This window comes from Eurypyga helias, unplaced genomic scaffold, assembly GCF_000690775.1.
Source record: "Eurypyga helias isolate BGI_N326 unplaced genomic scaffold, ASM69077v1 scaffold16496, whole genome shotgun sequence".
Taxonomy (NCBI): Eukaryota; Metazoa; Chordata; class Aves; order Eurypygiformes; family Eurypygidae; genus Eurypyga; species Eurypyga helias.
Genome location: NW_010256160.1, coordinates 31711 through 49011, shown reverse-complemented (window position 1 = coordinate 49011; position 17301 = coordinate 31711). Strand labels below are relative to the sequence as shown.

Sequence of the window (17301 nt, the reverse complement as noted above, 5' to 3'; positions counted from 1 at the left end):
ATACAACTTTGTGTCATTGCGTGACTTTTGTCATGCAAGCTTTTCACTCTTGTCAGCAAATTCTTTTTCAATGCCACTTTTCATCAACATGGATTTCTACTACAGTTATGGTTATAAATAGAAATTAATGATCTTAGTATTGTTAGAGCATGAATTAATTTATAATTTCTGGTGGGATAGAAAAAAGCAACAACAGAAAATAGTTCCCAGGTCCAGGGCTTAAAGTATTTCTCACGCTGGTTGCGGCAGCAGCAGTTTTCCTTATTTTATACATATTTACTATTCTTCTACAACTGAAAAGCCTGGATCCAGAAATACTGCAGAAGGAAGAAATGATTACAGGGCACAGGTTCTCAAAGGAAGCTATTTTAGGTTTCCCCAAAGCAAAGGAAAAAAAAAAAGACCCTCAGGCTTCCCTGCATCAGAAACGTGATGCTGTACTTGAGTAGCAACATACTGAGTTCCCTGCAAATTCATTGTCTTCAAATCATTGCCTTGCCCTTCCCCTGCCCATCTCTGCATAACTCTAATTTGTCTGTCTGTGTCTGCATGCATAAATATGCAAGAAATGAGTCCAGAGTGGCTCTCGAAGCCTTGGTTGGGGTTGCTGGACTGGTAGATGGTGGGGGGGGAAAGAGCCATTCTTCTTTTAAACTGAAATTCAGATCAGGCATCAGGGAGATGCAGTAAACAAGGAGCCTGCGATGCCGTTTTTAGACAGGCACCGTTCAGAGCAGGATTGCACTTTAGGAGGTGCTAAGTATGTTCAGCAATACTGGCATTTTGTTTCAGTTGGATGAAGATCGAAAGCAAATCTGAGCCCTTCGTGAATGGAAACGGTCTTCCCTCGTGCGCCCCTACCTTGCCTCTCCATCTCACGTGGCGAATGTGATGACCCACACCCTTCCTACCTCCCCCCAGCTCCACCTCCGCTGGGAGGTGGCAGGCTGTCACATCGGGCGAAGGAAAGGCAGGGACACCCTCAAGCTACCTTTCCCTGGCCACGCCGCTCTGCGGGGATCGCCGAAGTTGTGCCGCTTAATCCTTCAGCTGCCGTGGCCTGTTGCAGGGCGGTAACAACGAGCGTAAACAAAATACGTAATTGATAACGCAGCGGTGGTTTGCATTCGGTGCTTGGCGATGGGCAGGAGGACGTGGGGAGAAGTGGCGGGGTAATTACAGATGTGAAAAATGAGGCAGGAACATGCGGTAACCTTTCTAGGTTAGCTGTCCCTGTGATCGATGGCCTACATTGTTTTCTCGCTAACCTTTCGGTGAACCTCCCCTTAGAATAACAGAGGAAATACAGTTATTCCCTTCCCCGTCTTGTTTTTGGTGAAACACTCATGTACCGCCTTATTATTGCGCCCTAAATATTGCCCTGTGTTGGTGGTAAATCATACGGCGGGTGATGAGCTCCACCTCGTGCAGGCGCCTTTCCGTCCTGCCCCGGCCACGCTGGGGTCTGCCTGCCCATCGCGGTGTGGGCAACAGCACCGTCTCCAGCACGGCCCCAGTTAAACCAAGGCGACCACTTCCCACAACTGAAATAGGTGTTGGAGGGGCCGCGGGGAAGGAGGTGGTGAAACCAAAGGTGTACCCTAAGGTTTTTGTTGGAGAGAGAGGGAAGCTCCAGGATGTTGGGGTGATAAATTCAAGGGCTTACAACTGGGGGCACAGGCCTGGGTGAAAGTGTCTTTACGGGGAGGTGTTGGTCCATTTGCATCCCCTGCTGCTTGAATGTACTCTGGTTTTACCTATCAAAGCCAAACTTACCCTCTTTTAGTAATTTCAAACACAACCCTGGAGCGATGAGGCTTCTGAGAGCTGCAGCTGAGTTTATGAACTCCTCCTCCGTCAGAAGGAAGATGGTTCTGCTCAGGCATTTTGGGGGAGAAGCATATGATATACGCCAGATAAAATTTCAACATGTAAAATATGTAAAGAATGCCAGGAAATGTTCTTGAACCCGGCAGTTGGCTTAGCAGAGAGCTGAATGGTTACAGGCAATCACAATAATTGGAGATACGACTGTAAACATAAGAGAGACTCTTCTTTCAAGAAAGGGCAGATCTTTGCCTTCATGTCCTGGGAAGTACTTTTAATTGTTGTATTTATTTCTCTGGAGTAATTACTGAACTTCCCTTCAGCCAGAAGCATTCCTGATACATGGGCATTTCTTCGCCCTTTCCAAGGACGGTACTGGCTACTTGCAAAACAGTCAAATTAAGAAATGACATCCGTACTGCAGTGCGATCCAAGGATGAATTAGAAGTTAAAATTAATCAGATGGGAATCATTCCAAATTCCCCTTGTGTATGGCAAAAAGGAGGAAAAGTTTCTTTTGTACAGCGTTTCTTTCCGCAAGTTTTGTCTCTCCAAAATTTCTGTCATGGCCACCTAAAGTTTTAACATGAGCAAAATGTTTATATTTTTTCAGAACATAGGGATAGCTTTAAGAATTTTGTTTTGGCAAGAAAAAAAAGAAACTGTAAAAGGAGACATTTGAAGAGTCCCAGAAACAAATATATGACTATGTGTTGACATGTTATGAAGGTGTTGGGAGCGACTCCTTACTTAAAATTGTGTTGAAATTTGCACTTACTATGGATTTAAATTCATCAGCTTCACACTTTAATGATTGAATTTAGTCTCCTGATTTGGTACAGAGATGCATTGGAGAACAATTGAATTTTCCATGTGATGGTTTTAAATAAAGAGTAAACTTAACTTTGCAGAAGACTTTATCTTAAAAGTCTTCCTTCTGAAGCATTGCCTTTCTCCCTGCAAGCATCATGGTTCCTTTGGGACTGTTTGCACGCCACGTGTGCGTTCTTGCTTGTATTCTGGTTTTCTGTCCGGCTCTGGTAAGATGTGTGGCATTAAAGGTTAGTCAGAGTTGTTCCTCTGCTCACAGCTGCAAGGGCTCTCTTACACATCTGGACAACAGGGGAATTGCAGTCTTTGGGCCTAAAACGTGGTAGCTACCATCCCCGTGTGAGATAAGGTGTGGGTGGGAGCAGAGGGAAACACCATTCCAGAGTTGGTGTTTTGGGCTCGTCCTGTCCATCCCTTTGCTCCCTAGGCACTGGACCAGCAGGCATTCAGCCTAGGAAGGGTGAAATCTAGGAGGAGAGGTGGGAAAGGAGAGAGTCTCAGGAGGAAATAGACTGGTATTTGGAGTGAGCAGGCGAGCTGAGTGTAGTTTCGGAGCGGAGCAAAGGCTGGGGGGGCAGCGGGAGGAGTGGAAGGGAAGGGCAGGGGCTAGGGGAGCTGGCATGGGAGATGTGGTGTGGGGGAGCAGGGCCCCACTCCCTGCAGACAAGACACTGGTCCCTCTGTGCCCTTGGGGTGCTGCTTGCCCCTGTCACTGTGCCCAGGGCTCCATGAGGAGCAGGGGGTGCCCAGTGACCCTTCAGTGCTCAGGTTTGTGCTCGAGAGCCTCGGGCACTTATCATACAATCACAGGCTATCTCACATTGGAAGGGACCCATAAGGATCATTGAGCCCAACTCCCTGCTCCCCGCTGGAGTCCACACTGGTGTGGCGTGTGCTGGCAGGGTGTTTTTGTGCTGGCTTGTTGAGGGCAGCCATGTGCTGTCAGCAGCCTGAGATTTTAATGCTGATCCTTTGCCCTTCCTGCAGATTTGCTTAAGCCCTACTTTATTGTACCCTTTACATAATGGACAACAGGATACCAGTAGCCCAGGCTCCTGGAGCTTCCCAGCATGGCTGTTCTCATCCGTGGGGTCGTCCCTGCCCTTGTTGGCTGCAGCATCTAGACCGTCAGTGGTCACCCCGGTGGGCCAAGGACTGTGTTTTGTGCAGGCTTGGTTGGAGAACCCGGCTTAGCAGATGCTGAGCAGCAAGTCCCAGAGTTTGTATTTCCAGTGTGATGCAGGATCATGGGCCTTGGATTTCATGAGCTCTTCCCAACACACTGTCTTGCTGGGTGATATCTACGGGTCATTTAGCCCCAAAATCTGCCTTGTGTCAGTAATACCCACTCTTCACTCTTTTGAAGGAGCTTTTGAATCTGTGTGTTATTATTTCTATTCCTGAATATCTAAGTAGAAGACGTCGTGGTCTGATAGATACGGCACTTTTTGCAAGGACCCCGCTTCTTTTCTTGGCTTTGCCACGCTCTCTCCGTATGATCTGGGGCGAAATGCTCCACCAATCTGTTCCCCTGTCACCACACATCGCCTTAGATCATCAATTCTCTGGAGCAGACGCAGTCCCTTAGCACATCGTCTTTTAGCGTCTAGCATTATGGGGCTCCAGTACCCACTGGGACTCCTGCATACTACAGAAATACAAATAGTTGCTGCTAATAATAATATTAAATCTGTGTGGCTCTTCAGAGATAAGTAAAGGGCAATGCTTCTTTCTCCAAGGAGCAGGCAGGATAAGTACTTTATTTTTGTCTTTGTCTTTTTCTAATTAAAAAGAAAGCAGCCAGTAGGCATGATTAAAGGGGAAAAAAAATAAAGGAGGCTGCAGCAATTTGATATTTTTAGCCTCAGACCTGCTACTTGCGCTGTCCTAGGATCATGGCCCGAGTCTGGCTCGTATCCGTGTTTGCTAGGGGTGAAAATAGTTTGGAGCCCAATATTGGCAGTTGACATAATATTCCGGCTAATCCCATAAAACCACCACACGGCTTGGTGCAACTTGCAATATTTACTGTGAACAAAAGTCTCGGGGAAACGTCACAGATCTGACGCAAGGAGCTTCACTTGGCCAGGACATGGCTGGGCTCTGGGCTGGAACGATAAGGGTTTGGGGTGGAGCTGAGTGTGGCGGAACAGGAGGCCATCGGAGATGAGAAGTCAACTCTTGACTGTCTCTGTGTCCTTTGGGATTTTTTTAATTATTATTTCATTTCCAAAGGAATGCAACAGCAACAACAAAAGGTCTTAAATATTCAACAGTGGAAACAATAGATTTGAAAAGGAAAACAAAAAGTTAGAGCCAGCTCTGGCATGGGTGGACATTTGGATCTGAGGAAAGTGAGAACAGCTTGGATTTGCATAAATTGCATACTGGGGGTCAGAAAGTGGAGTCAGAATTATGCTTTCAATGCAGTGGCGTGAATGGGAGCACATAGTTGGCATTCTTCCCTTCTTGATCAGATGCCTCCTTCAGGGGTACCCAACATGCTGCAGCTCATCCATTCACTGCCTGGCATGGGTAGGGCTTTTGTTTTCAAATCATGATTTTTCTATTCTCTGATTTCTTCCATAACCTGGGAAAGCCCCAGCCCTCCCCCCTGTGCATTACCCTTTGTTTCGGAGAACAACCAGAGGTCACGCTGTGCTGAATGTCGCTGTTGTTGCATCACTCCCCCCGTGCATGTTTCTGCACTTGTGGGTCAGGTGGAGCTGGCGACCCCCCGGAGCTGTGGTCCTGGTGCTCAGCGTTGTGCACCTCCTCCAAAGTTTACAGAGTCCTGCTTTTCTGGGTCCGAAGAGATCAGTGTGATTGTGGTCAGTCCAGTAGGGATTCCTGCAGGGATGTACAGAGATGCACTGCTGGCTGGGACAAGCTCAGTGTGTCTCTTGGCTGACCCAGGACCTGTCTTTCTTTTCCATTATTGGGCTTAATAGCTTGTCTTGCCTGTTAAGATTTCCAGCTCAAGTACAACGAGGACTTGCTAGCAGATTCAGATTCAGCAAAGCACTTAAATGTATGCTTAACTTAGCTTTATCCAGTGCCCTCACCGGGGCTCGTATGTGCTCCAAGAGATGCGTACGGTAAAGGGTTTCGCTGAACTGGAGCTGCAGCCTCCAGCAAGTGTGTACAGCGCTCCTAAAACTCATGTTTGTTCAGACATCAGCAGCCACACGGAAGCCTTTCCGGCTGGATGTCAGATTCTGGTCCTCCTTCCCGGGTGGTTCCCCGTCAGAACTGCCTGTTCCAGGGCTTCCTCTCTCATCCTGGACGTGTGTTTGCAGCTTCTCTCTCCACAGAGAGCGATGCCAGACCCGATGCCACGTGCCACTTGGTCCTATCACCTCCTTTCCTGGGACCATACCCACCCTGCCATTGGTAGCAGATCCGCCCAGCGGCAAAGGCAAATGGCAACTAACGGCTGTTGGTGGCTGGGGCCTGCCTCGTCATTTATCCACAGACAAATGTTTTAACCTGTCTGTGCTAAGAAATTATATTGATTGGAGAGACTTTGTTTTATTCCTTGGGTCTGCTAATCGAAAGGGCGAGTCCTCCTTTAACATCTTCCTGCCGTGGCCTCGGTTCTACTGTACCTTGTCCGAAAAAGCTTTTATTTTCAAGTACGAGGGAAAATGATGTTTATAAAATATAAACTATGGGAATTTTCATTCCCCTCTGGCTTTAGGAGGAGGAGAGCAGCTGGTAGAGAGTGGATGAGAAAGGCTTTATCTGCTATATTTTGGTTACTGCGCTTTGAGTGATGGGTTTAATAATTGATAGAGCAATTTAGCAATGATCCATAATCCCGAAAGAAGCCTACGCTCCCCTCCCTCTCCCTCCCTCCCTCCCTCTGAGACTGACAGGCTGCTCTCAGTGTTTTTGTCTGCAAAATCTCATCCCTTGGTTTCTGTAAACAGCCTGACATGGGAGAGGGGGAAAGAAAGCAACTGTTTCTAAATCTTTTGTCTTGTTTCCACAAACAGCTGCGCTGCCTTCTCCAGCACAGGGCTTCACTCATTTGCTCGCAAGCTCTTGCTGAAGAGAGCAGGAGGTTTTCTTTCAGGCCCTGACCTAAATGGAATGGATATATGCAATGTATGTTGGAGAGCAGAGTGGGGCAGAGCCTCCCAGCAGGGCCCCTCCCTGCCCATGTAAATCCAGGCTTTGTTCATGGCTGAATCCGGCTTTCTTAATCCCAAGGAAGGTGCGTAGCGATGGCAAGTGTTTGGGGTGCACTAGTGCGCTTTGCTTGAAACTCTTCCAGGGTTAACCTATGGAAATTGCTTTTCCCAAGAGCCCTGTGCTGATGCTCACAGCGAGCATCAGGATCCCGTTGGGGTGCCTGGTGTGTAAGCGTCTTTGTGGAACCCCATTTTCAAAGATGGGTGCTCACAATCTGTGCTTGCCCAGCTTGGCCTGGTAGCAGCACAGGGCTGTGTTGGCAGGCAGGTGGTGTGCACCCCCACCATGGGGGTACGGAGTTTCAGTGCTTCTGCACGTGATGCCCTCCTCCCTCTCCATCCACAGTAAGTGCAGGAAGAGAGCAGAAAAGGTGAGACAGGAAAAGGAGGCAGAGCTAAGCAGGAGAGAAAAATAGCCAAGGCTAGAGGTACTGAATGTGTGTTGGGGCCAAGGAGGGGTGAAGCTAGGGAGGCGGTGCAACCTGGCGGGAAGCTGGGTATAGCCAAAGTCAAGTGAGATATATGATGTCTTTCCAGATGTATTACGTAGATGCCAGATTGACAACAAGTTGTAATTAAGCATGACATAAAGTCAGCTATGCACAGCTGTATTATTCCTTAAAATTACAAGGGGTGAGGTCCTTTGGGCACAGCAAAGTTTATGGATGCTGCACCATGGGAGGTCTGTAAGACAAGCTGGCTGAACTCTTGCCAGGAGTGACATAGGCATGGATGGCTCGATGTCGGAGCAGGGAGGGAGCGGGCGACTTCCCGGTGTCCAGGCTAGCCCTGTCAACCTCTGACACCATTCTCTGGAGTATTTTCACCCTTCCCAGTCAGCACGCTGGTAGGACATGAGCAGTGTCAAGGGGCGGGTAGAGTTTAGCCTGCTTCTTTGATTTATTTGCTATTAAATACCCTTAGTAATGATAGGCTCCTGAGGCTTGTTCGATACTTACGCTGATCAAGTCCAGAAGTAATTCTTGTGTAACTTGCTCTCTGTTTTTAAAAGACAGCTAGAACTGTGTGTGTAATAAAAACACCCTGGGACCTGCATCTGTACCCCTTGCAACACTCCAAGCTACGTAGTGTTTTGCTTGGAGGTAAGAGGATCGTTATCACCTTCCTGTTGACAAGCATATAGTTACCACACCATGTAGTGAGGGTAGCCTACGTGGGAGGGGTCCTCAGGTGGTCATTTAGCCCATGCTGCTGCTCAGGGTAGGGTCAGCCATGAGATCAAGATCAAGAGACTTGGTTTTGTCAGGTCGAGAGTCTCCGAGGGTGGCACCTGCCCAGCCTCTCGGGGCAGCCTGTGCCAGTGGTTCATTATCTGCACAGTGGTGGTGTTTTCCCTGTCGCCAGTGGGACCTTTCCCTGTTTCAGCCTATGTCTATCATCTCCACCTCCTGCTCTCGCCTGAGCAAAGAGCCTGGCACCACCTCGTCTGTGTGGCAGAGGAGAAGGGAGCAGGCTGCCGTCAGGTTCCCCCATGGCTGTCTGTAGCTGTCTCTCCCCCCGCTGAGGTTGCTGCGGTTTGCCCATGCACGGGGGGCCCCAGGCGGTATGTGGTATCCAAATGTTGCCTCACAAGTGTGGCTGGAGGTGGCTCATCACGTCCCTTGGTCTGCTTGCCCTGCTCCAGGGAGGCTGTTGGTCCAGCTGCTACCAGAGTCCTCATTTCATCCCACTGCCCCCCAAGTTAAGGTGTTCATGGCCTTTCCCACTGAGCAGTTCCCCAGACCTTGTCACCAGGATTAATCTGTCCCAAGGGCAGGAATCAGCATTTGTCCTGGCTGTATTTTAGAAGATTCCCACTGGCCCATGCCTCCTGCCTGTCCCGGTCCCTCTGGGTGGCATCCCTGCCCTCAAGTGCATCGCCAGGTCTCCCCAGTTGGGCTCACCCTTTAGCTGGATGAGAGTTCACTCTGCCTTCTCCCCTGGCTCAGTGATAAAGTTGTTAAACAAGACCAGTGCCGGGATAAGCCCCTTGCAGTACCTCACTTGTTACCAGCCTCCAGTTTATATTTATGTCCTGTAACATAAACCATCACCGAAGGCTGAGTGGATCCAGCTCCAAGCCCTCTGAGCTGATACAGATATTTTTTGATGTGTTGCAAACTAATCTTGAGGGATGGGCGAGGGCAATGTGAGCAATGCAGTGTTGGAGCTACCCTCTAGTGGTGGTTGTGCTGCTGGGCTGACAGCCCTGGAAACGGCTCTGACTACACCAATAGTTCTTTCCAGAAACTTTAACCTGTGAAATAGGGAGCATATTAGTAGGCTTTTTAGAGACACCATCCCTCCTTACAACTCAGGCCAAAACATCTTTGTGGATAAACAACATACTCTGATACACTGGGTGCCATTCCTCAATGGCCCTTTCCCTCCCTCATGAATATCCCTGTGTTGACTAAACTCTCCGGGGTTTGAACTTTATGCTGGAATCTGAAAGGGATGGTGTGCCTGTGTATTCAGGGATGAGTCCTGACTCTCAGAGCTGTCGCTTGCTGTGATTCTGCTGGATTGGTGCTTCCCAACATGGTCCATAGCAGTTCTTGGGGCCCTAGCAAGCCATCTGCAGAGCTGTACCACTTCTGTACGGGCTTGGGCTGAGCGTCCGAGAAAACGCCGGCACTCGGGGACGCAGGAGAAGTACAGAGGTCCCATAACGAGGCCAGCAACAAGGGTGATCCTAGCTCTCTCTGGCCAGGAGTGGTACAGGTAGGGTCCGGAGCTGCTGTCCTGCCCACTGCGTGGGACAGGGAATGAGCAAGCGAGCAGGAGCCAGTGGTGCTTGTAGCTTAAGCTCTGACCCTGATGGCTGGCTTTTTCACGGGCAGGAATTCTGCAACTGCCCAGCCCTGGAGCGGAGGGAGACCTTGGGTCTGGGGTCATCCGTATTAGATGTCTGCATCCCTTCCAGGTGTCTGTGCTAGTGAAGAGGTGGAGGGGCAAGGGAAATAGCAACTGTAACCTTTTACTCTCAGAATATGAGCCTGTCTCCTTTTACAGCCCTGCACTTAGGAAGTGATTTGGGGTCTGAGAGGTTTACAGGGACAAAAAGAGGTGCTGTATGCTTTCCATCTCCATTAACTAAGAGCTAAGGGTGCTCTGAATGCTACAGTATATGGCAATAAAAAGTCAATACCTCCACAAAATACAAAAGGGTCAAGTGATCAGGTATGAGAAAGAGTCCATAAAGATGCTGAAGAAAAGGTTCAGCTGGGAGAAAGATGGAGCCCCGTCACTTGAACAAAATCCCCTTTGTTAGACACATGAAGGATGCAGTTCCTCTCCCTGACAGGAGGTATCTTGGTGCGTGGGAGAGCACAAGCACTGAGGAGTCAAGCCCTGGGCCTGCACCCGCTGAGCACGTGCCTGCTTAAGCCAGGGGATCTGGCTCCTGCCTCTCTGCCTCTGTCCGGGGCTTTCTGGGTGGAAGTGTGAAAGCTGCTGCTTCCTGAAGTTGTGGCTTTGGCGGGTGAGACTAACAGGTAGAAGAAGATAGAGCTGTGCATATTGTCTCAGCAGCCAGCATCGCTGTAGGTCTGTCTGCACTGCCTGCAGCTGCCCCCAACCTTCTCCTGGACGCGTCACCCCGAAGGTGAGAAGCAAGCACGCACTTTGCTCAAGGTGCCAGCAAGTATCAAGTTTGGAGTTATATTTTTGTCTGATATGTATACTTGTCCATGAAGGACTCTGCTGAGACAGTCACGCTCAGCCACGGGACCCTACCAGAGGTGGTAAATTATCCCCGAGGAGGACAGTTTGCAGGGGAGTTTTAAAATTCAGGAAGAGCCCAGCTCTCTGAATCCAAGTCTGTGGAAATGAATTTTTTTGGCATTTGTTTTTAATGTCCTGTGATGTGTGGGTGAAAAAGCCAGCGAGCTAGACTGGTAATTAATTTTCCTGACAGAAACACCAGACAATGAAATTACCCTGCCACAAAGCAGGGTTCCTAAAGTAAATACTCTGCCAGCGGCAGGCCTGAAAGCAGGACGGGGTCATATGTGAGGTGCAAGCAAATGATGAGATGGCACTTCTGCCTCTGGGGACATGCAGGCACTGCTAGCATGGGGACCCTCATGTCCCAGGTCTCCAGCACCAGCGGCCCTCTGGTATACACAGGCGCATTCAAGCTGGGCTCCAAGGTGATGATGGAGGGCTTGCCGGACTCAGCGCTGAGGCGAGGAGCTGGTCACCCTTTGCTGGCCAGGGGAGTAATTTGGTCTGTGAAAGGGGAAGATGTGTGGAGCAAGCATGGGCTGGCTGCATCTCTCCTGGAGACACAGGCTCTTGAGGTAGCTCTTCAGTCTCTCTCAGGTTGGTGGTGCATGGTTTCTAAGTCTTTGGTCTCTGCTGGTGAGATCTGTGTGAGCTGTAGAGCAGGTTGTGCCTGCACATACAGAAGGGGAATACCTTTCGTTCGGAGGCATCGAAGGCAGCTCACGGGAGAGGAAGGATCGTAGAATCATAGAATGGTTTGGGTTGGAAGGGACCTTAAAGACCATCTAGTTCCCACCCCCCTAGACACCTTCCACTAGACCAGGTTGCTCAAAGCCTCATCCAGCCTGGCCTTGAACACTGCCAGGGATGGGGCATCCACAGCTTCTCTGGGCACCCTGTGCCAGTGCCTCACCACCCTCTCTGGGAAGAACTTCTCTCTGATACCTAATGGGAGGGCAAAGTTTTCCCTCTGTGTGTCTCATAGCAGAGGCTGGAATTACTGTGCCGAGGGTGCTGCATATGCACAGCCAAAACACAGGCAGAGAGCAGTAAATGGGGACGATCCTGCACGTACTGAGGTACCTGGCAGTGGGTGCCTTTGCCTGGTTTCGAGCGAGGTCCCCACCACGATCAAAAGGTTTGGTGGGTCTGTGTTAAAACAAGCACGTTCCCTGTGCAGCCATGGAAAGATCTGCTGAGGATCTCAGTGCTGTTCCAGGAGGAACTGCCACCTTGTGAATCGTCCTTCTGGTCTATAACTCACAATACTGTGGTGTGCAGAGCTGAGTAGGGTATTTTTCAGAGTGTTACCAGCTTCAGAGTGGAGAAATCCCACGTAAGAACTGGCTAAGACATGGAAATGTTTTCTTTCCCTTTGGAAAGAGAATTACACCATTCTTAGAGCAGGTGAGCTAAATTTGAGTGCTTTTAGGAATCAAAGGGTTGGTTATGGAGCGGCCTGCATGCACATTTTAGGACCAGAGTTATTTTATGTGTTAATTATCTGTAAAAAGTCATGGACCGGCAGTGAAGTGCTTAAGTGTGCAGATACAACAGACTTGCTTACCTTAAGCTGCAGAAGAGAGTAAGGAGCACTGAAGGGTCTTGATCTAGATTACAGCCAACATTATGCCAGATCAGTGCAGTACTGAAGGGGAGAAATGAACTGTGTCTACATAATTCTATGTCCTAAATTAACAGCAGCTCCTCTGGAGGAAGGACTCTGTGTCTCGGAGGATCTCCCAGATAAAACATCTGCTGAAATGCCTCGTGTCACTCCAAAAGCAAACAAAATATTAGGCTCAGGGAAGACTGGAACGCAAAGGCATTCTGCAAATAGTGTAAAATAAGACTGGGGAATATTCTTGTGTTTAACTGTTTCTAGGTCTGTTCAGCCTGTCTCCAAGCAGTCGTGTCAGGAAGAGGAGTTGTAGGGTCAGGCGGTGGAAGTGGATGGAAACTTCCATGGGATGGAACAGTGAGAAGCCAGAAGCTGCTGCAAACAAGGGAGAACAGGACAGAGATTTAGAAATAGCTTGTGCTAAAAGGAAGGTCATTCAAGAGCTTCTATCTTCACCTCTAGGCCAGTCCATGTGAACAGGAACTGAGAGGGAACAAATGTAAACCTGATGAAGGAAACCCAGGCTTTGAACAGCTGAGTTCAGATGCTGTTGAAAGCAGAAGGCTGCCTGTGGAACTCCGTACCACAATGTGTGAAGTCAAGATCTCACCTTGTCTCAACCAATTGACATGTCCATGTGAACAGGAACTGAGAGGGAACAAATGTAAACCTGATGAAGGAAACCCAGGCTTTAAACAGCTGAGTTCAGATGCTGTTGAAAGCAGAAGGCTGCCTGTGGAACTCCGTACCACAATGTGTGAATGAAGTCAAGATCTCACCTTGTCTTAACAAATTGACATGTTGTACGTCTAGAAAGAGGAGTTCCACGTGTTAGATACGGGTCTATACGCATCCCTAACTGAGCACACAGGACAATTTCCACCCAGTAGAGGTTCAGAAGGCGTTCTGCCAGTGGATGAGCTGTTTTATTACAGAACTTGCAGCACACTCCACCAAAAGGCTCTGTGCTGGTGGTGAGCAGAGTGCGGGCAGGCAGGCACACCGCAGCTCCTCCTGGGGCCACCCCAGCTCTCCCTTCCACACGGCAAACGGGAAAGGTTGCGCCGGCTGAACGTCTGGGAGCCTGTGTGGTGTCCGATACCTGTCATTCTCTTGGTGCCTTAATAACAGCTTAATTAAGTTTAACTACATCTTTTTGACTTAAGGCTGTGCCCTCCCCATGGAAAAACTGCAGTCATGGCGCGAAGGCAGGGCTGGGAGAAAGCCACAGCCAGCGCTGGCTGGGTGATACTTAGGGCACCATATCACTTCCATCTGGCCCCGCTTTCTCAGGGATTCTCATCACTGTTCCAAAGTTATCATCTATTTGGGGCTGAACGGGCAAAGATTGCAACGAATGTTTAGGCTTGATTGAGAAAGGTGAATACCAGCTTTCAAAAAGGTAAAATAGCTAAAACTATCTCACCACCTCCCCTCCCTACAATGATAGTTCTGGTTTAATATCATGAATGACATTCCTTTTAGTTGCCTTTTTTGTGTCTAAATGACACAGACATGGGTTTTATGCTTTCGTTCCCAACAACAGAGATACAAAACTTCTTTTGTATGTGAAAAGGAAATGCTCTCCGAAGTGCTGCACTCCAGAAGCTGGAGCTTTAAGGAAAACCCACTAGACAGCTGAAGACTCCTGAGAAAAAGAAAAACTAGAGATTTTGGAGTCTGAAATTCTAGGTCACCCCTTCTTGCAGGGGTCTGGAGGTGTTGGCAGCGTAAGTGTGGGGAGAGAGGGGTGGAGGTGTGCGCTGCATATGACAGCAACGCAAGTGATTTTTAGAAACAGGGAGGTTTCCACACAAAATCACGTCGGGAATATCCCACTGATAGTCCACCCCTCCGCTCCCTCCACTGGAGTTAGTGGGAGGGATTTGAAGTTCAGGCGATGGTGGCTGAGCTCTCATTAGTGACCAGGGACATTTCCTTCACAGTGTGGAAGGCAGACAGGGAGAGGCAGATGGCTTTGAATGCAGGATTTACATAGTAATGAGATTCAGGTCACCATAGCTGTCTTTCTCTCTGCATTTTGTCTGGGCGTGGAGTAGTGTGCAGGGATGATGGAATGGGGAGGAAAAGAGGAAAATTAACCCCTTTTCGCTAAGAAGAGATTCATGCTAGAATAAAAAGTTTGTCCCGATGGGGTAAAGAACAGTGGGGTATGAGAACCAGCAAGCACAGATGAAGCTGGAAGGGCTGAAGGTAGCTGCTTTTTAAGCTTCTGGCATGTTTTTTGTGGGAATGGCCCAAAGCATCCTAAGCTTAAAAGCCCAGAATTTACTGTAATTTTTACGTTCTGTGTTGCTGGTTTGAGAACAGATAGTTTTGGGCTTTTTATCGTTACCAGTCAACCCAAAATTAGGGAAGTTTGCGGACTGAAAATGGGGCATGGATTCTTGCTACAGGGCCTTTGCTTGTTCTTTGGAAAAAATTACCCATTTTGCTTGGTTTCTTGGCTAAAGACTTGTCTTCACATGACTGTGTAATGGCGTGATTAAAACATAGTATTTTCCGCTGCAATTGGTAATCCTCAGTATGATCTCACTAGTGTCAGATCTTATCCTGATGATAGATGGAAAACTGGGAACCATGGGTCCTATTTCCAGCTCTGGATGGTGGCACTTGATTCGCTCAATAGTCAACCCCAGGCATTCCCGTGCATCAGGGCCCATGAAATCCCAAGGCTGTTTTTAAAATTATGAAAGTTTTAAAGCAATGTGAATTTCCTTCTTCTGTCTGTCTTCTGCCTTCTTTTTGTTATAGTTAGATGAGTATGGGAAGGTAAGTTTTCTTTCTGTTGTATATCACCTGACTCCAGAAGCTGGGGGTTTCGAAGTGTTGCAAGATCTGCAAGAAGAGCAGGAGAGAAGCCTTTGGTGATCCCTGTGTAAAGTAGGAACTGTGACACTTAACTACAGGTGGAAGTCTGGGCTGAGATAGGGAGAGTAAGGAAGGTGTTTATGTGCAGAGGTAGATTTTGTATAAGGTTTTCAGTGTCTGTAAGATACTTTTGATTCTTCCACTAGAAGTTGCTTTTGAAATGCAAAGCATTTGGAGCACTAAGGAGAGGATTCATCTTGTCTCATCTTGGCTGCTGAAGTTTAGGGAGCTTGTCTTGCCTCAGTGAAGAAAGATTGAAACCATCCAAAGACAGTGGGCTAAATCCCCCTTGGTGGGGGCATTGTGTCTCTCCACTGACTGCATAGTACCCGACTAAGATTTGACACCAGCGTCTACCTGGCTGAAAGGGGAAATGACCCTCATCTTAAGGCCCTGTGGAAGTCTGAGCTGAGACTGCTCTTGCTTATTTGGGTGTTTCCTCCCTGCCCCAGAGGAATTGCTGAGGGAAAGCTTTCAACTTGTCCTCTCCTTCCTCAGCAAGGCTGTCCCCAAAACTCACTGAGCAGAGGTGCCTCAGTGGGCATCTCCCGAAGCCAGCAGTAAAGGCACAGCGGGATTCCCACCGCGTTTGGCTGTTGGGGCTGGAAGGGAAGAGGAAATCTAATCAGGTGCCTGGGACAGACTGGGAAGTGAAGGCTTGTTGGCTATTTCCTCCTGAGGAAAAGGCTTAGGTCTAATTAATTACGTTATTTCTCTGTTTTATGGTTACATCCATTTGTTTTAAAAGTCAGTAATCCTTTTATACCAGCCCTGTAATGATTATTTAATGTCTGCCTGTTGGTGAAGCCCACCGAGCTGCGTGAACAGAGGATGCTTCACCGCAGGGAATCCACATGGTTCCTCCACAGGACGGCAGGCCGGGCCCGAGAGCCTCATGTGGGACCTTAATTGGGTGGTCTTGAGCGCCCAACGCTCATTTCGTGCTTCGTTTTCCTACCTGCTGAATGAAAATAACGGAGTTCTCTCCTTTGCAAACTGCTGCGAAACATCGGGCGGTCTCTTGGCGAAATGCTGCCAGAGGACTCTTGTGCAAGAATAAATGTTCATGGACTCAGGCTTGGTTAGCAGATGCTTTGCTGGTGGCCAGCGGGACCCATGGCTCCCTGGGGGCAATGGCACTTGTTGGCACCAGGCAGCTTCGTGAGCATTGTGCTCTGCACGGGCCTCCTGACGCCAGCCGGGCGGTTCCGCTCCTGTTGCTGATGTTCTCTAACCTCTTCTTTTGCAGAGCCCCTGAAATCATCCTCGGTTTACCGTTTTGTGAAGCAATCGATATGTGGTCCTTGGGATGTGTCATTGCAGAGCTGTTCTTGGGCTGGCCGTTGTACCCGGGAGCTTCGGAGTATGATCAGGTGAGTACGGATATTGCCCTGGCTGCTGGTAAGAGTATGGATGTTCGTGGCTTGGAGTTTTTCCCCTCCTTTTGTCAGAGTGAACAGATGCCACCTTTTGCTAATAAGGGATATGTGATTCTTAACCCACCCCCAAGCCAACTTCTTCATTATCCACCTGGGGTATTTGTTCTAGGCAGCCAGCGTGCTCTTTGGTGCGCTGGCTTTTAAAACCTGACTGCCTGAGTGAAGTCTCAATCGAGAGTCAACACTGCCGTTGACTGGAGAGCTCTGTACATGCCTCTCCTCACTGAGCAGGGAGCGCACCCTCTCTCTGCTGGAACAGCAAGTGTTGAATAGAGGTCTATTTGTTAGAAGAAACTGCACGAGCTCTGCTGCGTTTCATAACCCCTTTTATGAGGGTGCATATTAAAAGCAATGACAAGAAAGAGAACGTTCACAGTGGTGTAGGTTTCCAGTTAATATAAGCTGTCAAACTTCTCTCCCTATAGGCTTTTACACTCCTTTTGTAGTCCTAAAACTGATAGCGCAGTGGCTGCTAGAGCCAGGGCTGCAGAAGAGTTTCCATTCCCATGCCGTAGCCTCCTTCAGGGTGATCTTAGTTGTCTGCTAACCCAGTCTGAAAAGGGATTTTTTACTTTTAATGGGAAAAAAAAGAAAAGAAGAGCAGGCAGGGTAATAAGTAAGTTTTATATATATGAATTATTTTGTTGACTCTTCTTTTGTAACTAGTATTTTATTAGTCAGAGCTTTAGAGGTGAAATTGGGCAGGGGAAATAACCCGGAGCGACCACCAAGGGCATTAGTGACTCCAAGGGAAATCAGATGTAAC

General features: G+C 48.6%; 1 protein-coding gene across 1 annotated transcript in view; it reads left to right on the top strand.

Moving 5' to 3' along the window:
* Window positions 1-17301, top strand: part of LOC104511106 (homeodomain-interacting protein kinase 2-like) — a gene marked incomplete at its 3' end in the record, with an annotated part of 84892 nt that overhangs the window by 35887 nt on the left and 31704 nt on the right. The window contains 1 exon segment of the mRNA XM_010153577.1: window positions 16346-16469. Coding sequence (XP_010151879.1) covers window positions 16346-16469 — 124 coding nt within the window.